At 43.2% G+C, this 24,038-nt stretch overlaps 1 protein-coding gene across 2 annotated transcripts in view; it reads right to left on the reverse strand.

Moving 5' to 3' along the window:
- The window catches only part of PLXNA4 (plexin A4), a 538,983-nt gene that overhangs the window by 182,932 nt on the left and 332,013 nt on the right, over positions 1–24,038 (reverse strand). For both annotated transcript variants that reach the window (XM_054178000.1, XM_054177999.1), the window contains exon 5: positions 635–735. In XM_054178000.1, coding sequence (XP_054033975.1) covers positions 635–735 — 101 coding nt within the window. The remainder of the gene's footprint in view (positions 1–634; positions 736–24,038) is intronic.

The following is a 24,038-nucleotide window of genomic DNA, read 5'->3' on the forward strand; positions in this document are numbered from 1 at the left end:
TCTGGCCACATAAGCCAGTTGAGCAGTTTGGCTCATTTGAGTTGACTGACACAGGACAAACTCAACCTCAAGGTCAACATTTGCTCACAGTGAACACACAAACCATAAGGTCCCCTTGAAATCTAATGTGTAGTTGACTCCAGGATGATTACAGGGACCTGATTCCTCTCTAAGGGCAATGAAGATCATGTTAAGTCTGAAAGAGGAGGGTTTCAGGTCAGCAGTGCAAAGTTGGAGATGCTCTCACAAGTACCTGAGCTGGGCTTCTAGTCAGAGGCAAACTGCCTTCAGCAACGGAAACAAGAAGGTTATTGTCAGCCAAAGAAGAGCAGCTTGAGGGATTGATAGGTACGTCTCTGCTGCAGTCAGCAGACTATAGGTCAGGTGGTTGAAGAGATTTAACAAGTCTCTACCACCCTTCTCTTCCCTTGTCTTCCAAAAAACCCTTCTCAGTTAAACAAAGTCTCTACCAAGAAGTCCTAGAGACCTTGCTGGAGGTATCTGGGTGACCCATTGGCTCACTTGGCTCAGCCAGGGACTGAGACATCTCTGTACATGTTATCATAGTCATTGAGAGAAGATGGCTGGGGGAAGAGCAGGGCTGAGACGGCGGCAAATGCCAGCGGGTACTTACGTGTTGTGAAGAACACACCATCCACAGTGAGGGTCCCCTGAGCCCAAGCACTCGCTGCAGGTTTCATACTGGCTACACGACTCCACAGGCACTCGCGTGAGCTGCAGGAGAAAAGGGGACAACCTGTCAGGCTTTTTACAGGGCTCTGCAATGCCCATAACGACTTAACAGAGGTGCCAACCTCCCTATCCTCTTCCCCTGGTGTCTGTTGTCCCAGAGGGATATCCTTTCAGAGCTTGGAAAGCTTGGGGTAGACAGAGAAATGTAGATTGCTCCAGTGTTCAGCCTGATGCAGACCCTGTTCAGATCAGCACTCAACTTGGTGCAATCCCTGTTGAGATCGGCATCTCCCATGTGTCCTTCCCCTCTTCCGCATTGTCCTTCACTTCATTGCCAGATGACCTCACTTGCACAGTTTCACTGCCAGATGACCTTGCTTGCACAGTTTTGGTTTTGGATGACCTCATTTGGACAATTTCACAGGGAAACAGTAAATCAGGCAGGCTATGTGCAGACTGTGGTGAAGGGGTACCTTGAGATGTGTGATCTTCTGCAGCAAGTTAATCTCATTGGATCTCAACTTTCTCCTACACTCTCTTTGTGGATCCTGTTCCTTTCTGAGACAGCTGGGGTCTCATGATGCTTTTGTCTCCCTCCTATCACCACCTATATCATCACCAGTCCCAGGAGAACTCCATTCCTCATTGCCCATTCATCTTTCCAAAAGTCAATTGTTCCATTCCCAGAAAGGTTGTTCCCAGCAGGAAAAGGACAACGGCTCCCAGCCTGGGTATTGAATGAGCCTGCTATCACCCTGACTTTACACCTCAGAAGGCATTAGAAGTGGACCTGAAACACCCATCTACTGCCAAAATACTGCATTATGCTACATTTTTCCCCTTTCTTTTTAATTAAAGTATTTCAGTCAGATGTTTCAAAGACAGAAAGGATTGCCAAGCCTGACCTCCTGGTTAACAGACCAGACCTTTTTGATTCCTATCAGGTTTTGTGAGCTCCTTACATCTTTTGAAGCCAAACATACAGTTTGGGTCCAAAGAGCTGATAGTCTCTTTTCCACTGAATAAGCTTCAGAGAGCTTCTATAATATACAGCAAATTGCCAGTGCCTTCACCCCAGCTCATGTCAGCAGGGAGAATTTGCTCCTTCAGATGATGTAGTGTGATATTATCCTGAAGAAACACCACTGGGAACTGCCAGCGATAAACTGCAGAAGAGTTACTCATGACAAATGACAAAGGAATACACCTGGATCCCAAGGACAATTTTTTACTTGGTGCAAAATCCAAGAGTTTCAGCTGGGAAGTGACACATTCAGATTCACTCTGCCTGCATCTGTAAATGAACCAAGAATGGGGTTTGATATGAAAATATATACCCGACAAAATCCCAGCTATTTATGAAGACCTTTTCTGTTTGTATCAAAAATTAGCTTCCTAACGCCTACACAGACACCCCACATGGTAGTTGATAGCCTAGGAGCAAAAGCTGAAAATCTGTATTTTTACTGCTGGCAGGTGGCAGTAGCTTTAGAAAACTTCAGATAGAAATATGATGGCATTTATTTACCATTGCACCATTGCCTGTGTCAAGTCACCCAAAGAAAACAACTGCAGCTACTGAAAGCTTTTAATGAAAAAGGGAGAACATAAAAAAACCAAACCAGCCAAAGCAAAGCAAAACAAAACAAAAAACCCAAACCAAACCAATTCACACCACAAAAACACATTTCTCAAGTTGAATCTATTGCTTTGAGCACAAAAGCATAATCAGGAAGGACCACAAACCAATGACTATGGTAAGATCAAAACAGGGAGCAAGTCAGTCAAACCTCTGTAAGTACTGGAAAGCTTCAAAGGTAAGATAGCTTGGCCATGAATGCAATAGTTGCACCCTCCTTAAGCTTCAGGTCAAGAAGGTATCCACTGTATATCAAATATAAATGGTATACTTCAGGATATCACCTAATTAGCTTTATGTTGAACCCAACAGTCTGGTTTGCATCCAACTTCCAAAAAATCATGCAATTGTTTACAGGAAGACATCACAGGGTGAACTTGACTTCATCAATACTTACAAGATCTGATTGATGCTTATCAATATTAAAATGGTAAGTGTACAGAGAATAGGGTAAGACTCTTTTCAGTGGCACCCAGTGACAGGACAAGGGGCAATGGACACAAACTGGAACCCAGAAGGTTCCACCTGAAGCACAAGGGAAAACTTTCCTGATAGAGTACTGGAAGCACTGGAGCAGACTGCCCAGAGAGGTTGTAGAGTCTCCTTCTCTGGAGAGGTTCCAAAGCACCCTGGACATTGCAATGTGCTCTAGGCAACCCTGCTGTAGCGAGGTGGTTGGACTAGATGAACCTCAGAGGTTCCTTCCAGCCCCCACCATTTCTTATGTCAACCATTCCCACCTGCTATTTTCACCTGAGAAAAAGATATTCTGAATGATTTTTCCATGATCACATCTGTCTTGGCCATGGCTACACAGTGAGCAGAAGAGGCAGATAATTCAATTTTGAAAGGCTGTAAATCTGCCATTTCTCCTTTCAGATGCAACGGATTGCATCACTTCCACCATGCAATTAGAAATCAGTGAACACAGTTGGGGTTGGCTATGCAGTTCCTGTCCAAACTACCCTCAGTTTAACATATGGTGCTGCACAATTTATCCTCATTAGCTGTAGATACTTGTTCTGAAGCTCAGTTTCTGAGCTACTTTATATCTGTCTTCCAGAAGTGAGACTTGGTTAAGAAGTTTAGATCAGAACATTCACTTTTTCAGCATCTAGTGATGTTGGGTTTGAATGTTTTGAGTCAAAATCCACTTGTGACTATGACATATGCACACGAAAGAGGTCCCAGAGGACTAAAATTTTCTATTTCCTTGCAAATTGCTACCAAAAAAAAAAAAAAGTGCAGATAAAAAGCAGTCTCTGAAGGTTTTATTATTATTATTCTTTAATTAGCCATCAAAGTATATCCAAGCTCCTTTCAGAAGCAGAAGGAACCTACTGGGAATCCAGATTTTCATCTTTGTAGAAATGCTTCTTTTTCAGTGTATTTAGAATCCTAGAATCATTAAGGTTGGAAAACATCTCTAAGATCATTAAGTCCAACCTTCAGCACAACACTACCATGCCCATTGAACCATATCCTGAAGTGTTATGTCTACACACTTTTTTTGACACCTCCAAGGAGTAGTGACTTTACCACCTCCCTGGACAGCCTGTTCCCATGCTTTAATTCAGGTTACTCTTTCTCTACAGGACATAGTTTGTATGCTGTGTAATACCACAACTTGCTTGTGTTGCTGTCCCAGAGAGCATGCTATGGAGTATGAATGAGCACATCCTCTTGAGCACATCCGACTAGTGGATGTCCTGTATCACCTTTTACAATGCTATGTGCTTTTCTGCTATATGAAAGCTTTTTATGAGTTCACCTCAAGTAGTTTTACTGCAAGATTAATTAAAACTGTCCCACACTGATAAATGTCTTGGGCTGTAAGTGTCAAACCTTCTAATTAACAAAGAAAGAAATGACAAAAAGACCAAAGAGGCTGTGACTGAAAAGAAAGCCACCTAAGGGTCATCAACTGAAAAGAAAGAGAACATCAAGCAAATAAGGCACATCAAGAGGCCTTATTTTCCTTTGGAACATAAACTGTAATTAATTCAGCTCAGCTTTCCAAGTTGAAAGTTTTGAGGTCTCACCATGCCCCCTGGGAACAGTCAGATTTTTCTGCTGTTCCTGAAATATCTGAGAAAGAAAAGTCCATGCAGGCTTCTAGTTAAAGAGCCTCTCCATTACTCACTGGGATGAAGGGACACAATAACACTGAAAGCTGAAATCTCAGTTGTAAAACAGACTGTGATTACTCCTTCCACCTGTTCTCCATGTTTGGGAAGTTTTACAAACTTTTCAAGGTCACTTCACAAACCTCAGTGAGGCTCCATTTTTTGATTGATGTCTGGCTAAACATGAGCCAGCAGTATGCTCAGGCAGCCAAGAAGGCCAACAGCATCTTGGCTTGGATCAGATATAGTGTGGCCAGGAGGACCAGGGATGTGATTGTACCCCTGTACTCAGCATTGGTGAGGCCACACCTTGAATACTTTCAGTTTCAGGGGCCTCACTACAAGAAGGACATTGAGTTGTTGGAGCATGTGCAGAGAAGAGCAACAAAGCTGGTGAAAGGTCTAGTGAAAAGGTCTTGTGAGGATTGACTGAGGGAATAGGGGTTGTTTAGCCTGGAGAAGCTCAGGGGAGACCTTCTTGCTCTCTACAAAGGAGGGAGGTGAGTGATGGTCTCTTCTCCCTAGTAACAAGTGATAGGACAAGTTTTAAATTAAAATAGGGGAGATTTAAAGTATAGAGAAGAAAGAAAATTTTACAATGAAGGTCATGAGATGCTGTCCCAGGTTGCTCAAAGAGGTGGTAGATGTCCCATTCATGTCCCACATTAGGTTGGATGGGGCTCTGAGCAACCTGACCTAGCTAAAGATGACCCTGGTGACTGGAGGGGGATTAGACATGACCTTTAAAGGTCACTTCCAACCCAAAGCATTCTATAGTTGAAAACTATATTGTTGTTTAAAATATTTAGACTTTGTATCCATTGAAATATTGAAAAAAATGAAGTTAAGGTTCATATAGATCATGTTCACACTCTTGATGGATATCTAGAAGCTGTTATGCCTCCAAGGCTCTGTCCATAGCAGACCAGAGGGACAGATGATCTCTGGTCACCTGTGAGGCAGGCAGCACTACCAGAGCTGCCAGCCCACCATGGTATTTCCAAGATCACTGCTGCTCAGGGAGGGATGTAAAAGACTCAGAAGCTTTGTTTGAACTGGGGAGAACAAAGGGCCAAGACCACTATTTCTCAAGCAGCTTCACCATCTAGACTATTGCCTACTCGCAGCTATTCAGAGTAAGATACAATCCCAGAGCCAGGCTCAGACAAGTGGTAAGTGAATCTGATGTCCTTCTCAAGGGCAGTGAGGAAATGATGAGCAGGTCCAGCTGCCTCAGCTGCAGCAGAATTTGAACAGATATTTCACTTCATCAACACATTCATTCACTGGTCCCCAAAGAAATCATTCATGAGTTTCTGGCTCACAAGGACATCCCAAAAAATCTGGCAAAGTCTGCAAACTGTTCGGTTCAGAGCTCACCTTCTATGTACGACTTCAGGGCTTTTCACACACCACCAGGGCTGTCCTCACCTCTGATCTAGTTTGACTTCCAAACTGCAGCTTCTGCAGCTCCCATCCTCCCTTTTACCCTCTATTTCTAGTATGAATGTGCTGCAGAAAGTCATTTAACACAAAACGATTAAGGTTTTTGGATCTGATAGACAGTAACAGCTAATCCTGTTAGAGATTTGGCTCTTGCTTCTGCCATTATATATTCACAAAAGCTCCTGCTATGTGTTCAATCATAATTTTCTGGATCCCATTTCTGAATTTTTTATTTCAATATACATTACTTTCTTTTTCTTTTTTTCCCCTCTTTAACTGCCAACATTCTGGTCAAAACACGAATCATTGCTCAATCTCTGCTGTTATAATTGGATGTTAATACAGAGGTGGGATTTATTCAGTCTGATGGACTAAGTTAATTTAAAAGTACAAAAAGGCATCTCAAAGTAGCCAATTTCCTTCCCAACGGTCAAAAGATACATTTCCAAAACACTGAACAGTAACTCAGTCAAGCCATGTGGATTCTGCCAATGCTGCTATGTTTCAAGACTCAGCCAGCCCTGAAAACCTGCACAAAGATTAAGAGAGGAGCTTATTTGATTTCAAAGCCTTGAATAGAGTGTTCATGATAATACAGCTTATTAAATAGAGCAAGGCAAACAACACCTAAGAGACCACTGGTAGAACCAGATTCTGCACCTTCAGCAGAGTCAGTGAGGTTGTTCGGTCACCTGCATGGCATCCCAGGATGCCAGCTTTAATTTGGCCTGAATTATGGACAAAGGGACCTTGAATTCCTCTGTCATGTTTGAAAACCAGTGCCTCGTCCACCTGACCTACAAACTCAGCCAAAAGCAGGAACATAGTACAGAAGAGCTCAGGGTGCTGAAGCACGCCTTAGATACGCGGGTAAGAAACAGGACTCTCACATATGTAAAAAGCTGGAAAACTGGTGGGAAAGATGCTCCTGAGAAGATGGAGATGAGGACCTGAGTTTGATTCCAGCCTCACAGTTTAGTGTGATAAATAAATAACTTGCTACTCCCAGTGGAACAGGGAATGTCATTTTTCATCAGACACTTCCAACTCTTCTTCTTCGTTGTAGCCCTCTTCCCAGTAAATCCATGCCTACATACTTGGAAAACCGGATGCTTTAATTAAGGAGAGTTAATTAGAAGCAGCAGTAGCTGTCAAGGACAAATGACACAATAATTAAACTGGGGGTCAATACCTGCTGCATGGCAGGGTGTATTGCCTATCCAAATTTACTTGTTCACAAAGGGCTTCCTATCTACAGTGGTGTGTGTGCTGGTTTTTATCCCTTTGCTGCTCGGAGCTGTCCTTCACTTCTTTGGTGAGAGATGTCTTTACTCTAGTGTTGCTGGGGCAAATTCCCAGCCACAATCACATGCCACTTACACCAACAGAGACAAAGAAATAAGAGATTGAAAGATTTGAGTCTTACAATAACCCCAGAAGCCTTTGGAATAAGGCTGAGAGATATCAGTTCCCATCAGATGCTCTCAGAATGAGAATGAAGTTGGTGGTTCTACAGGAGCACAATTTTCTTTGCACTTCTTGCAGTGCTTCCCTTGGCAGGAGCCTGCTTCATAATTGTCTCAGAAAAGTCAAGTTGCAGACTTTGAGAAAGTTTCATTTCTCATCCATCCAATTGGCAAATTATAGAGTCACAGAATCATTAAGGTTGGAAATGATCTGTAAGATCACTGAGTCTAACTGTCAACCCATGCCCACTAAACCATGTATCAACTGCCACACATTTTTGAACAGCTCCAAGGATAGTGACTCCAAACGCTCCCCCGAGCAGCCTGTTCCGATGCTTGACCACTCTTTCAGTAAAGATATTTTTCCTAATACCTAATCCCCTTGTGTAACTTCAGGCTGTTTCCTCTTGTCATATAATCATCACATCACAGAATCACCCTAGAATCATCCTATCACTAGTTACATGGGAAAAGAGACCAACCTCCTCCTCACTGCAACATCCTTTCAGGTACCTGCAGTTTGTGAGGAACAATTCTGGCGTGAGAAGTGTGCACAGCAAGGGGTTTGCCCTCTTACCAAAGTCTAAGTCTAAGCTAGAAATGTAGGTACTGCTGAAGGGAAGGGCAGGATTTATCTCTTCTCTGTTTTAGATGTCTACCAAGGGATGAGATAAATCACACCCTGGATATCACTGTGTCCAATGAATATAAAGGAGTCTCAACAGACAGATCAGGGAGAGGCATCTACAGTATACACATTGAACACTGTATGAGGTGAATCTCACATCAATGTCATACTTAATTTTCTTTTCTTCCTCTAATCTTGCCACTGCTAACAATGCCCAAACATGCTAAAATCTCCCCTGACCCTAATTGTAGCACCACAATAACCATCCTAATAAAAGATTCGTGAAACACTGAGACAATGGTAGAAGAAATATGCTGTGTTGCATAGCTAGAAAACTGTCCCAGGAACTCCAAAGACCTTGTGTGATGACATGGACTGTGCTTGAATAAGAGCCTTCCACCGTCTGCTCTGTAAATACAGTCCTTGTGCCTTGTTGCATCCAAATTCATCTCTGCTCTATGTTCTGGTTTGATTTACAAAGGAACAGACACTGAGATAAAGAAGTCCTTTTCTTGAAGGCTTGGTGGATTCCCAGGTTCCCCCTTCACAACTACCCAGTCTGTGCCTTGTGCTGTCCCTTCTTCAGTCTACATCATAATGGCTCTTCTCCCAAAAGCATCAATATTCTAGGGGAAGATAGGAGCACACCATCCTGCTGTGAGTATGGTGGCAATCTGGAGATTGAAGAGCACGTGTCCAGAGGTTTCAGTATTCACTAGTTCTCTCCTGGTTTTTCCTTACCAGTAATGCCAAACACTGAAACCCATGAACGTGTTTATATGGCCTGTGTATGAGGCAGGAAATTTGTTAGAAATCCTTGTCCATTGTAGCAATCACAGTTCACCAGCTCAAAAGTGTGGGAGAAGTGATTTTACCCAAGCCTAATGAACCCAACCACCAGAGACACGAAAATTATTAAGGGAGTGGAACAACTTCCTTATGAGGACAGACTTAGGGAGCTGAGGTTCTTCAGCTTGGAGAAGAGGAGCCTGAGGGGTGACCTCATTCATGTTTATAAATACCTAAAGGGTGAGTGCCAAGAGGATGGAGTCAGGCTCTGCTTGGTGATCTCAATGACAAGACAAGGGGCAATGGGTGGAAGTTGAGGCATAGGAAGTTCCATGGAAACAGAAGGAAGAATTATTATTCAAGACCTGCCTGGAGGAGTTCCTGTGTGACTTGGTATAGGTGATCTTGCTCTGGCAGGGGGGTTGGATTAGATGATCTCTCAAGGTCCCTTCCAGCCCCTAACATTCTATGATTCTGTGATCTTACCCAGCCTGCAAACCATCAGCTCTGGCCAACTTTGTCTGCCTGTAGTGTTCAATCTGTTTTCCTACCTGTCAGGTCTAGCTTTACATCCCTCTCTTTCTTGTTTACCACTAAATCTTTATCCCACAGTCAAGTCTTTCAGTATGGAAAGTGTAAAACAAATGAGGTTTGGCAAAATGTTTGTGTTCAAAAGCCTTCAAAATAGAGACCCTCATGTCACAATTAGTGCAGGGCCAGACCAGGATTAATGAGAGCTGGTGTCTGTGTGGTTACTGAAGCACGTCTGCCCAGCAAGGGAAAGATTGTTACTCAGGCTTTATAAAGACTATATATAGATTTAATTGGGAACTGTAATAGAACTTGTGTCACTGCAATGAGCTTTTTCAAAGTCCAGCATCACTTGAAGGCTCCTGGTGGAGGTATGCACAGTTAAAAAACACAGGGTGAAGCTGTTTCTAATGGTGATAGCTACTTTCCAGGTCACCTTGTTCCACCATATTTCCAAAAGTTCTCACCCTGAGTTATCAAGCAGCATCTTCCTGCACCCCAGGAACCTTTTCAGATAGCCTTTTCTGTCTCCTTGTTGATTTAATCTTATCGCTACTACAAATCCTACCTTCATATCCTCATCATTTCCCTGGGTTAAAATGTCATCATCCCATGGACTAGAAGATCTGCCTCTTCTCTGTCCCCACACACCTCAACTCCATCCTGAATTTCCAGGATGCCTGATGACCCACGTGGTTCTTTAAGGACTGATCACGTTGATCTAAGGCCCTTGTGGAGGATTATATGGCCCCCTACAAGAACTGTCAAGCTACAGAAATTGTGGCAGACAGTTTGACAAATGTCTTTTTCTTCAGTTATGATCAGACTTAAAATTCCCCACAGCAGCACTCAAAACCAGTTGTACTCCACATATCCCAATTCTTTGTCTTCAGCCATGGCACCAAGGAAACCGTAAGAACAGAGTAAATATATAGATGTCCCCAGTAGCTTCCCAGCCCTTGACTGTTTTCAGTCAGGGGAACTTCTGAGTCTTACATATCTCTATTCCATAACCCAGACAGACCTTTCTTTCATTTTCCAGTTTGTCCTTGAAATCACATTGAATTTTTGCATCCACAGCATGATTTGGCAGGGAGTTTCACAAATCCAGAGCCCACTTCTTGAAGGAATCACCTCTTTTTGTTTGTTCAGGACTTGATTTTTCAACAGCTTAATTTCATGCCTTGTCATTCTTGTATTTGCAGAGGTAGTAAAGAGCCAATTGCTATCCATCTCCTGCTGTTCATAATGTCACCAATCACTGCCATACACACCCATTCACATCTTTTCAGGATGAGGGGTTCCTGCTCCCCATTTACTGCAGAGGGGGTTTGACTAGATGGCCATTAAACATCCCTTCCAACACAAAACATTTAATGAGTCTATGATTCTGTGGTTTTTCAATCATCTCCCACATGGAAATCACTCCAAAGCTCTGATCATCCAGATTCCCTTTCTGTTTTGACCCGCATTTATTTACCTGTAGCCAAATGTTGGGCTAAAAGAAAGGCTGCTTGGTGGCCTGCATCCTCTCTTTATTACTCTTCTCCATCTTGTCTCCTCCCTGGGCCCTCAGACACTGATCACATACAAAAAACTATTAAGCTACTGCTTTGGCAAAGTTGTCACCTCTCAGCTTGAGGCACATGGTTTAAGACAAGAGGAAAAGGCCTCAAGTTGTGCCAGGGATTTAGGTTGGATATTAGGAAATTAGCATTGGAATAGGCTGCTCAGGGAGATAGTAGACTCACCAACACTGGAAGCATCCAAAACACATGTTGACATTATATCTAGGGACACAGTTTAGTGGGCATGGTGGTCTTGGGTTGATGGTTGGACTTGATTATCTTAGGGATCTTTTTCAAACTTAATATAGATTCATAGAATTGTTTTGGTTCAAAAAGCCCTCTAAGATCATCATAAAATCACAGAATGCATCTTGTTTGAAGGGCTCCTCACAGGTCATCTTGTCCAACTGCCCTGCAGTAGCCAGGACATCTCCTAGCAGATCAGGCAGTTCAGTTTGACTTTGAATGACTCCAGGGATGGGGCCTTCACTGCCTCTCTGGGCAACCTGTTTCATTATTTCACTACCCTCATTGTAAAGAACTTCCTCCTAACATCCAAATTAAATCTACCCTGCTCTAGTTTAAACCCATTGGCCTTCATTCTAGCACTACAAGCTTTTGTAAACAGTCCTTCCCCAGTCCTACCTGTAGGTCCCCTTCAGATACTGAAATGCCACAACAAGGTCCCCTCAGAGCTTTCTCTTCTCCAGGCTGAACAACCCAAATTCTCTCAGCCTGTCCTCATAGGAGAAGTGTTCCAGCCCTCTGATCATCTCTGTGTCCCTTCTCTGGACCCACTCTATCGGGTCCATGTCCTTCTTGTGTTGAGGACTCCATTGTTGGACACAGTACTCCAGGTTTGGTCTCACCAGAGCAGAGTGGCAGAATCACCTCTCCTGATCTGCTGGTTATGCTTCTTTTGAAGCATCTAGTTGATGTTTTTATGATTCCATGATCATGCTTATTATTCAGGATTCCTTCCTTCAGAAAACACATCACCAGGATTAAGCCTATTTTATAGTGGGCTCAGCAAACAGCAGGTAGCTCATAAAGCTGTGAGCACTTGATAGCTTTTAGCAGTGTGAGCATACACTGGTAGTGAGCTTCACACAGCTCCTTGGAGACCACAAAAAGGGCATTTGTTTTGTTTTAAATACTCTCATACATGTCCCTACTTTGACTTCTCTCCTTTTATGGCTGCCTCTTTTCCTTTTATAAGTTATCCCCCACGTAGTGCCAGCAAATCTCAGCTGACAGGAGTTTCACAGCCTGCCACAGGCAGCATCAACTGGAGTGATAGCATCAGCTGAAGAGTTATGAGGTCACGTCGGTTAATCTGCAAACCAAAAACTTCAGATCTGAGGCAGAGAGAGCCATGATAACCTTTGCTTGCAGTAGCTGATCCTGAGCTGAAGCAACATAAACTAACTCAACCTTAGAGGACAAAACTGGGACTTCCCAGGGGTTATTACATATACCTGCCCATCCAGAGCCCTCACCACCAACACCATCACTAAGTGTTTCAGTCAAGGGCTAATCAAGACAAGCAAAAACTTCTTTATTTTGAGGGTGATGGAGCACTGGGGTAGACTGCCCAAAGAGGTAGTGGAGTCTCCTTCTCTGGAGAGATTCAAAACCTGCTTGGACATGATCCTGTGCAACCTGATCTGAGTGAATCTGCTTTAGCAGTAAGGTTGGACAAGATGATCTCCAGAGGCAGCTTCCAACACCTACCATTCTGTGGTTCTGTGAAGATTCAGGGAGAAAACAAGAAGCAGGATCTTCCTGAGCTCTTAAATATATGTCTTAGTTTATTAAAGGAGAGAACAGCAGACAGAACTTACTGCTCAGCTGACATCTGTGAGAGCTCAGTGTGCTCTTGGGTGGTAATTAGAGCTGCCAAAAAGACAACAACCAAGCAGAGATGCAGGCAACTATTTTGGGGCACATCTATTTGCCTTTTGATATCTCTGCTGTTTGTTTCAGAGCGAAATAAGTTGAGCAGAAGTTCCTAGCAAAGCTCAGCTCTCTCCCTGCAGCACTGTAATTCATGGAGGGCTTGAAAAGCAAAATTCCTACTGAGCACAATGAGGGTTGCTCCATCCCAACCCCCAGTGCTCATATTTCAGTGGATTAAGTGCATAATCTAGTGCTGCAAGCACTACACATGTTTTCTCAGCTTTCTCAGACATTTGTCTTGCCATAAAATGAAAGTTCAAGGACATTTAATTCAAGGATCACTAAAGTGCATGGCATTTAAGGTCAGAAGGGACTGTTATATCATCTGTTCTAATCTCCTGTACATCACAGACCACTAAATTTCTCCCATCTACCCTTACATAGAACCAAATAATCTGGTTTCAGCTAAAGCATATTGCCTAGAAAGACCTCCCATTTTGATGTGTAGACACCAAGGAATGAAGAATCCTCCATTTCACAGGCAGTTTGTTCCAGTGGTCAATCATCACATCATAAAACACTTGTATATGCCTTACTTTGTATGAATTCATTGGGATTTGGCTTATAACCACTGATGCTTATCCTATTTTCCTTCTCTAAACTGATGAGCTCACTCATTTCACGCCATGAAGATGTTTAGACATGGAAATTGAGTGATCCCTCAATCTTCCATCTGATAAATCAACAGATTGAGATTCTTTCAATCATACCTTCTCACACTCTAAAAATTAAGTAAAATGTGTGGGTCTTCAGTGCTCCTTTTCCTGTCTCTCAGTGCTCTTTTTTGACAGGAGTCTCCAGAGCTGACCACAAAACATGATGACTACTGCTCCTTCAAGGATGCAGGATGGTTTCAGTATTTCTCTGCTGTGGGCCAGACCAGGAAAAATCCTTTGCAAGGATGTAAAGAAATGACCTGCTCATCCATTTCAGTCACTGCTTTCTAAGACATGTCTCCACTTTCCAGTCTGACATGCATTCCTTCTTGGGAGACCGAGAGATTTGCATTTGTTGTGTTTGAGGGAGCCAAAGTCACCCAACCACTCTATCCTCACCATCATTAATGCTGAGGTAATCATTGCACAGTGAATATTTTATCTGTGAGATTTAATATCAAATTCCTTCTCATTCAAGAAAATTGTCAGTAGCTTTGGGTCCAGTATTGATCCATGGAGAATACTGCTAGGAAAACCCTCAGGCTCTTTGAGAGCTGCCAAGTATTAAGGCATTTCAGAGATGTCTTCCTGCTATTTTTAGCTTTTATTTAATGGGAACAGGCTGCGGTGCAGACTCAACTGTTGTATGGAAGGATAAAGACAGAGCATCCACATGATAAAAATTCATTATTTTCTTAAAGAATAAATAATTTGAATAAATAATTTATTTCCTTAAAGAATGAGAAGTATCTTATTCTTCATCAAAATATGCCACCCAGCTGCCATCTGGCCCAGTTCAGGAGTAAGCATCAGGAGCTCCAGACTTATCCAAGGACTTTACTGCTTATCACCACTCCTTCTAACCATCACAAATCACTAAAACAGGTTTCACTGATGCAACTAAAGAAGAGCAGACTGAGGGGGGATCTTTTCAATATCTAAAGGGCAGGTGTCAAGAAACAGGGCAGACTCTTTTCACTGGTGCCCAGAGATAGGACAAGGGGTAACAGGAACAAACTGGAACACAGGAACCTCCATCTGAACTTAAGGTACAACTATTTATTTACTGTGATGGTGACGGAGCGCTGGACCAGACTGCCCAGAGAGGTTGCAGATTCTCCTTCTCCGGAGACTTTCAAAATCTTCTTGCACAATTGCTCTAGGTGAACTTGCTTTAGCATTGGAGTTGGACTAGATGATCTCCAGATGTCCCTTCCAAGCCCTGCCATTCTGTAATTCTCTAATTCACTGCAAATCTGTGGGGCTGTTAAGAGATGTAGTTCCTGGGGCTGAGACAACCCTCAAAATTGTGATTGCCCTATGGCTACAGACACCACAGAGGTGCAGCAGCATTGATACCTCTGGTTTTGATGACATCCCAAATCATGTACAGGTCATCCTTTCTCTTGACACATGGTAATAACTCTGAATTCTGGCCTTTGTATAATTTCTGAAACTTTCAGAATCACAGAATGGTTTGGGCTGGAAGCGATCTGTAAAGGTCTTCTAGTCCAATCTCCCTTGAAGTGAGCAGGGAGTGAGTAAGGGCTGCTCAAAGCCCTATCCAACCTGACCTGGAATGTTTCCAGGGATGAGGCTTCTACCACCTCTCTGGGTAACCTGAGCCAGTGTTTCACCACCATCCTGCTTGTGCAGAGTGCACAAGGTTCTTCATTTCCCCAATCAGTTTCTCTTTCTCTTGTGTTCCTGTAACTTATTTCACATTTTTCTCCAGCCAAAGAAGAAAGATGAGACTCAAACTGCACCATTTTTTTTTTTATGGAAAGACACACAGAATTCTTGGAGAAAAACACCTGGCATGAGGATCTGTAGAGAAATAGAACTTTTGTCCCTACAGATAACTGATACAAACCTGATTTATGGTCTTCAATACTCCATGGTCTGTCTTTGGTACTGTACGAAACAATGAGATCTAATTTCAGGCTTTGAACTCACAAAAGCTGCTGCTGAACAGGAGTGCTGCCCAGGGGGGCAAGGACCAGGTCTATCTGGGGTGGTGGTGTTGGACGACTGCAAGATGAAAACTGCCAGCTGGCCTGTGCATAAAGAACAGAGACACACGAGACCTCACAAAGCTTTTGCCAGCTCCATCCAGGTGGTTCCCAACCTGGCATCTTGAAAGAGAGAAGGATTAACCTAGCAAGAAATCTTAAAGGAGCCCTCCACCTTGAAGATCAAAGGCATACTGGCTCCATGTCTCTCATTATACCTGCCTCCCTTGTGGGCTTGCCTTACAAAAGACCACAATCTGATTTGGGCTGAGTGATTTGCTCAGGTGAGTTTCACAGTGCACCACACTCCATGTCAAAAGAATAAAGAAAACCAACCACAAAATACCCTTTTGTCCCCAGCCACAAAGAAGAAGGGAGGCTTGTTTGGCACAGAATGCAAGGGGAAAGGCATGAGAGCAAGGATCAGAAAGCCCCTTGCAGAGTCCCATTGAAAAGCAAGCCCTGGGTGCAGCTCAAAGGACTCACTCCTGTCCACCTCCAGCAGTTGAGGCAGTGAAGCTTCCTCAGTCTCAGGGCAGCTACATCATCTCCCTGCAGGACTGGCTCACATGCACGCTACCAGCATTGCCAGTGACACTTGTGCCTCCTGACAGGACCCTACCGACCCTCGTGGAAACTTTTATCCAGGTCTCCATCAGCATCTTAAAAGAAGCCTGTAGCTTCAAGGAGTTTGGAGTCTTGGGAGCATCATCAACTGTGTACAGCAGTTCAAGGGAGGTTCTCCTCTCCCACTCTCTGTTGTAGTGAGGCCATGTCTGGAGTGCTGGGTCCAGCTCTGCACTCTTCAGTTCAAGAGAGACAGGGAACTAGTGTAAAATGTCCAGTGGAGGCTACAAAGATGATGAGGGGACTGGAGAATCTCTGTGAGAGAAAAAGGGTGAGAGTCCTGGGGCTGGTTAGTCTGGAGAAACACAAACTGAGAGGAGATCTTCTCAATGATGATCAATTTCCAAAGGGTGAGGGAAAAGAGGATGGAGCCAGACTCTTTTCAGTGGTGCCCAGTGACAGGACAACATGCAACAGACACAAACCAGAACCCACAAGGTTTTATCTGAACTTGAGGGAAAATTCTTTTGTGTGAGGGTGACAGAGACTTGTGCCACTTCTCTGGAGAGATTCCAAAACTGCCTGGATGTCATGCTGGGCAACCTGCTGTGGGTAACCCTGCTTTGGTTAGATGATTCCCAAAGGTCCCTTCCAACTTCTACCCTCCTGTGATTCTGAGATCCTTTCAGAGCTCAGGGCATCTAACTTTCTAGAAGCAGTAGCAATGTCCTCTTCATCCATCCTTTCTACTCTCCTTTTCTCCAGGCAAAGTACAAGTGCAGAAAAAGGGCCAGCATTCTTCATCTGTGGTCATCAGAGACTTTCAGGAAGGGGACAGGGAACAAAATGCATCAGGAGACTAGATGATCTTAAAGGTCTTTTCCAACCAAACCTTTTCCATGATTCTCTGATTCTGTATGTGGTAGTTTTAGTGTTGGAGGGCAAATTTCAGCCCACCACACTGTGATTAGAAGGTAGTGAGGCCACAGCACTGAAGTGGCTGTCTGAAGGGCAAATACACTAAATACTACTGCCAGAAACACTCTGACTGGCCAAACTGAAGGAAAGCTGAGGTAGCTGAAATCTCCTCTCCTGAAGCCTATGCACTGGACCTAGCCCCCTTTCAGCCACCACAGGCTCATAGCACTCGTATGATCCTCAGAGCAGACCAGAGGTATTGACCACCTGGCATCACGCTCCTCCTCACTCTTGCAGACATGTGTGTATCCAAGCTCCCATGAATGCACACACGCAATCCTGGCAGCCAGCTAAGCGCATTTGCAAGGCCTGGCAGATTTATACTGTGCAGAAAGGGGCTGTGGGGAATGGGTTTTTTATTTATTGGATTCCATTTCACACCAGTGACCTGTAAAATTGTAACAACAGCTTTTCCCAGTCTCTTACCGATCCGTGATATCTGTCTGTCTGTCTCCTACCTACCCGCACACAGGCAGCGTGGCGGCAATAATGTATGTCCTGCAGGAACAATATCACCTCTGCTTCCTGAGGATTATAGCCTGCCTCTTCCAGAAACAGCAGTCCCTGCCCCTGCTTTATTAACCAAACAGCAGGCATTGAGAAAAACCCTCACCAGCACCATCAGGAGAGTGGTTTTCTCAGCATTTATGGGGAGCAGGAAATTAGGAACATATAATCAAACCAGAGGACAGCTGAGGATCAGTTTCAAATTTCAACTAAATAACAGGTGAGTTTCCTTCCAGTTCTCTGGGATTTTACCTGAGGAGAGGTGTACATCTCCTGCTTGAACTTCATGAGTTTTAGTATCACCTCTTCTGGCTCGTGTTTTAGGAAAACACAAGAGCTCATGCCCCTGTTCTTTTGTGCTCTCCAAAGGACAGACAGATTTTATAGGTATATGTCCCAAGGGGCGTGAAGGATAAGTAATATTTTGCACTTATTTTATTTCTTGTTTCAGCCATTGCTCCTGAATCAGCTCCTCCAAAAATTGTTCCTTACATAGAAACAGAAAATCACAGAACCATCTTGATTGGAAAAAACATTTAAGATCATCACGTCCGACCACTAACCCATCACTGCCAGGTCACCACTGAAGTGTGTCCCTCAGCAACACATCTACATGCCTTTTAAATGCAGGGATGATAACTCAATCTCTTTTCTGGGCAGCCTGTTCCAGGGCTTGACAAAACCTTTGGGGAAGAAGTTTTTCCTAATATCCAACTTAAACCTCCCTTAGTGCAACTTGACTTTCCTCTTTTGCTGTCACCTGACACCTGGAATTTCTTGAAACCTAGGAGAAGAGACCAACCCCAAACTCACTCCAATCTCCTTTCAGGCACTTATAGAGAATGAGGTTTCTCTTCAGTCTCCTTTTCTCCAGGCTAAACAGCCCCAGTTTCTCCAGCCTCTCCTCACAAGACTCATACTCTACATCCTTCACCATCTTTGTTGCCCTTCTTTGGACACCCTTGTGTCAAGGGGTTGAAAACTACAATTTACCTTCAGGTAGCTGTAGAAAGCAATACTATCTCCTCTGAGACTCCTTTTCTCCTGACTAGCATGTGAAGTAGTGATGCCCAGCCAGGTAGGAGCACAGTTCAATTTCCTCCCTGGTCAGGGACCCATACCTGCACAAGGTATGTCACCTCTTATTCCCTTCATCTAGCCAAAGCATCTCTGAAAGAGACATAAACACCATCCAGGAGTATTTATTGCTTATGAAGGGAGCCTATATTGAAGGTGAGATGAATCTGGTGCATGCCTGTTATCTGCAGGCACAGCAAGGGTTAGAGCATATCTGCAGCTCACAAGGATGTTGTGAAGCTCCAGGACTAGAGGGATTGCCTGGTGCTAATGGTGGATGTTTAGAAAGGCATGTACTGAATCCCTGGAAATGTTTAGCTCAGATGGTTTGTTTTCCTACAAGATATGCAGGACTGCTGAGCTGAGGCTCAAAGCAAACATCTCCCTGAGGAGTTCTGTGACCTGAGTTATGCAGATCACATTAGACAATCATGCTGGTCTCTTTTGGCCTTCAATTCTATGAATTTATAAGTAGTTGTCAAATAGTTTCAATGGTAATTGTCAGCCAGTGCTGAAAATAGCTTAGCTAGGCATATAGATCTTAAGAGAAAATTTTATCAATTCTTCTTATTATTATTGCTACTACTACTACAGATGGGTTTTGTCTTTCTCAATCAGGATACAGATTTCAGAAGATCCTGACCCAGCAACCAGACCTATAGTGGGACTGTTCCAGTAGTTGTCATAGTTTCAAGACAAGTATGAATTACTACTTCCTGTTTAGCCAGACAAACAGTGGAGTTGAAGTTTACCATCACCCTAAACATGGTTTGGTTTCTGCTGATGTGTGAATGTTTCAGCATTTAGTTTGCTGTGTTACAGTCCTCCTTTCCATGTCTTTTTCCTGAGGTTAACTAACTGAATGATATTTGATTAGACCAGGTAGTAAGACTTCACAAGAGCTCCTGATCCTCTCCTACTGATTTGCCCAAAGATACTGACCCGAAAAGCAGTGATATAAATAAATAAATGAAACAAAGAGGAATGTAAGAAGAAACACATCAGCAAGGCTTTAAAAGTGGACTGATCTTCCAAAACCATGGGTCTGGTCATCATCAACAGAAGAACTCTGTACAATCAAAACCAAGGCACATCTGTTGCCTATTCTGCCCCAAGTGCAGTGTGGTAATAAGAAAGATTCTTCCAGTTATTACACTAATAGGCCTGGAAGGTAATGAGTCAGAGAGTTCCTGTTCTCTTGGTCATTTTAAATGTTATTCCCTATCTTTCCTTCCTTGTTTCTTTTTTCAATATTGCTTTTGCTTTCAATTATTGCAAATGTTGCCATTTTCTGTTACTAATTCCTCACTTAACAAGAATCCTAAACATTCTTAGACAGGCAAATATAACAGGCATAAACCTGAACACAAGAAGTTCTGTCTGAACATAAGGAAAAACTTCTTTCCTATGAGGGTACCGGAGCCCAGAACCAGGCCACCCAGAGATGTTGTGGAGTCTCCTTCTCTGGAGAGATTACAAACCCACCTGAACTTGAACCTGGCCAACCTGCTCTGTGTGACCCTGCTTTATCAGAGGGGTTGGATTCAATGATTTCCAGAGGTCCCTTACAATCCCTACAATGCTGGGATTCTATGATTCTATGACTATGGAAAAGTGTTCTGTATTTAAACGCCCAATAGTAGCATAGAACCATAGAATGATCCTGGGTGTAAAGGGCCTTTAAGACCATCAAGTCCAATCATTCTCTAACTCTATCAATTCTGGTGCTAAACTATGTCCCTCAGCACTACATCTCTGCATCTTTTAAACATCTCCAGAGACAAGGATTCAACCACCTCCCTAGGGAGCCTGTTACAGTGCATGAGAACCCTTTCAGTGAAGAAGCTTCTTCTAATATCCAGGCTAAACCTCCCATGGTACTTGAGGCCATTTCTTCTTGTCTTGTTTCTTGTTATCAGGGAGAAGAGATCAATACCAACTTGGCCCCAACCTCCTTTCAGGGATTTACAGACAGTAAGGTCTTCCTTCAGGCTACACAACCCTGGTTCTCACAGCCACTCCCAAGACTTGTGCTCTAGGCCCTTCAACAAGTTGTTCTATTTTGGACATGTTCCTGCACCTCAATTGTATTCCTGAGATGAGTAACCCAAAACTGAACCCAGTACTCAAGACTATCACTAAGAGTTCCTACTACTTGACCTCTTCTGAATTCCTAACTTTGAAGTGAGAGAATCCCATTAAAATTGATCAAAATTGTTGCATTTTAAATAAGAAATTAGTTTCAATAGTGCCCCTGAAAACCATACCTATTTTCTGCAGAAATCTTCATCCTTTCATAAATTTATCTAAAGAATTAATTTTCCTATGGCAGGCAATAGACCTGATGTCAGTAAAACTCCATTTGAACAGGGTATTTATCCATAGTTTAGCACTAGCTTCTCCATTTTCTTGCCTTTGTTTGTGATTTTCTTTATCTTTCAGAGAATTTGTCAGCAGTTGACGCATGGGTCTTCTTGAAATGGAGACCAATTAGTCAACCGAGAAACTGGCAACCTCCTCCTAATATGACTGCATGACTGTCACAAAATGGCAGCTAAATCAAGATCTATCTAGGTTTTTAAAATATTAACCTTTCTCTTGACACTGCCATTTATCAGAAAGTTTATTCTTTGAATGGTAAGATTGATACAGCAAAAAGCAGAGCTAAAGGCCACCAGCTACACCATCATCACACTGATTGGTAACAAAGGCCCAGGGGTCCTTTTGAGCATAAAGACTCACTAAGAAACCATATTGGCAAAACAATGGAGAGTAAAGAACTATATAGAGGTTCAGTGTGTATAAAATGCTTCTTCAGTTACTTAGGAATTGAAATACTTAATAAAACCTAATATCCACCCCTCTCTGTCTCCTATTTCTGTTATTAAGTTGAGCCAGATGCTTCATGAAAGGTGTGAGATCCTACAAAAGGAGGGCCTTGTGTTAGGTACCTCTCTATTCTCTGATACCTAAAGACTGGTTTTAGGTCCAACAAGGCCAAATGTTAGGTCCTACACTTGGGTCACAGCAACATCCTGAAATACTCCATGCTTGGGGAAGAGTAGCTGAAAAGCTGCCTGGTGGAAAAGACCTGAGGGTGCTGGTCAACACTGGCTGAAGATGAGCCACCATGAGGCCAGGTTTCCAACAGCATCCTGGCTTGGATAAGTAATAGCGCGTGCAGCAAGACTAGGGCAGGGATTGTCCCCTTGTACTGTGCATTGGTGAGGCTGCACCTCAAATATTGGGTTCAGTTTTGGTCCCTTCACTCCAAGAAGGACATTGGGGTGCTGGAATATGTCCAAAGAAGGGCAACCAAGGTGGTGAAGGGTCTAGAGCACAAGACTTGTGAGGAGCAGCTGAGGGAGCTGTTCATCCTAGAGAAAAGGAGGCTCAGAGGAGACCTTGTTCTCTACAACTCCCTGAAAAGGTGTTGTAGTGAGGTAGTGGGCCTGTCTCTTCTCCCAAGTAATAAGTGATTGGACAAGCGGAAATGTCCTCAAGTTGCACCAGGGGAGGTTTTGTTTGGACATTAGGAACAATTTCTTCCCCAGAAGGGTTGTCAAGCCCTGAAACAGGTTGCCATGGCAAGTGGTGAAGTGTCCATCCCTGAAAGGATTTAAAAAACATTTAGATCTTCTGCTGAGGGATATGGTTTAGTGGTGGACTTAGCAGTGCTGCAGTAATGGTTGGACTCAACAATCTTAATGGTCTTTCACAATGCAAATAACTTGTCCTAAACTTCTAGGTCAATTATTTTCTTCAATTAAAAATCACATTAAAACACTAAGCTCCAAAACACTTTATTTTTTCTCTTTTCTACCTTTGCCTGTAGAAACATCTCCAGGGATGCTGTTTAGAATCAATGCTTGAGGGGAAAACCAAACAAACAAATAACAAACACAAAACATCCTTTTCATTGTCCTGGGGAAATCCTCTCCTGCAATGAACTACCAGTGCCCACAGCAAGAACTGAACTGCAGGACAGGTTGGGGTTGGGGTTGGCTGGGAACACGCCAGCAAAAGAAACTTCCACGGGGAGATTCTGGTTCACTGAATTCAATTCATTGAGTGCTGACAGATTGCAATGAGCAGTTATTAGGCTCAGCACATCAGAGAAGGAGTAGAAAACTTCCAATAATCTGCAAGTTTTGCACCTGAACTTAGAAATGCTGACCTGATTTTAGAGAAAAGAAAGAAAAGAAAAAAAGAGAATAATCTTTTCCAAATAAATCTTTACCTATAAAGGAATTAAAGGATCAAGTGTTATGCTCAAAATACGTGTGGTGGCAGTTTAGCTGTGACAGTTGGGGGAGTAGGAGATGAGCAGGAACACAGACCCAAAGCACTGAAGTGCCTGAGAGAGAAGAATCTTCAGTAGATCATCATTTGGATAAGCATATACAGTTGACAAGCATTAACAACCCATTAATGAGCAGAAATCTGGGAGATCTCCCTGCAGTACCAGCTATTTTCTTCCTGCTTGGGAAATCATTGCCTCAGACTACTGAAAGCCAAGACAACTTCTCATCTTCAGTGGCAAAAACATGGAGTGAGGACAATTAATTTTCACACTTCATCAATTCAGGAGACAAGGAGAAGAAAAGATGAGACTGAAAGATGTTTTTCAAAGTGTCCACCAAAGGGAAGGAAATTAAAACAACTTCTACTGGTAGTTAGACAAGCAGTCTCAAGCTTGGTAAACAAATCTGAATTCCCAGAGCATCCTTTAGCTCCTCTGGCTGCCAGCTGTTGATAAGCTCAGGACAAAACCCACAGATAATTTACTGGGAAAGGAATGTGTTTGGAGTGCAACTCCACCTTTAACAACCTTGTTTTATTTTTTATCAGCATTTACTCTTTCTTTGCAAACTCAAATCTCCATGGCAGTGCTTATATTGCATCCCTCCTCATCTGTGGGAGCTCAGGGTAAAGGACACACTAACCACATCCACCCTGTGAACCACTCCCTTTGTAAAGCACCACTCTGACACATCCTGTTGCTGTAAAGTGAGGGCATTGTCCTCATTCAGGGACAGAGTGCATCAGAAAACATGAAGCTAATAAGGTACAGGTGTTACTGGGGCATGAGGCCTATTGGTTTCCATTAGAACTGCCCGACTGTTTCAGGGAGAAAGTTTAATAGCTCATCTACAGGAAGGACCTGGGAAGAACAGGATATATAAACATATGAAAGAAGTGGGTCTATCAAATGGCACTGTGCAGCCTAATAGCTCTGATTTTATCTACAAACAACTCTCAGAAGCTAAAGAAAATCTCTATGCTCACCTCTCCCCAGTTCCCCTGGGGGTTTCCAAGTGTAGAGTAGTACCAAGAGAGAATAAAACACTCTCTGCACAGGTGGTTGGTCAAGGGAATAAAGAGACTGGCAAGGA

The sequence above is a fragment of the Dryobates pubescens genome, chromosome Z (genome assembly GCF_014839835.1).
Source record: "Dryobates pubescens isolate bDryPub1 chromosome Z, bDryPub1.pri, whole genome shotgun sequence".
In the NCBI taxonomy this organism is placed as follows: domain Eukaryota; kingdom Metazoa; phylum Chordata; class Aves; order Piciformes; family Picidae; genus Dryobates; species Dryobates pubescens.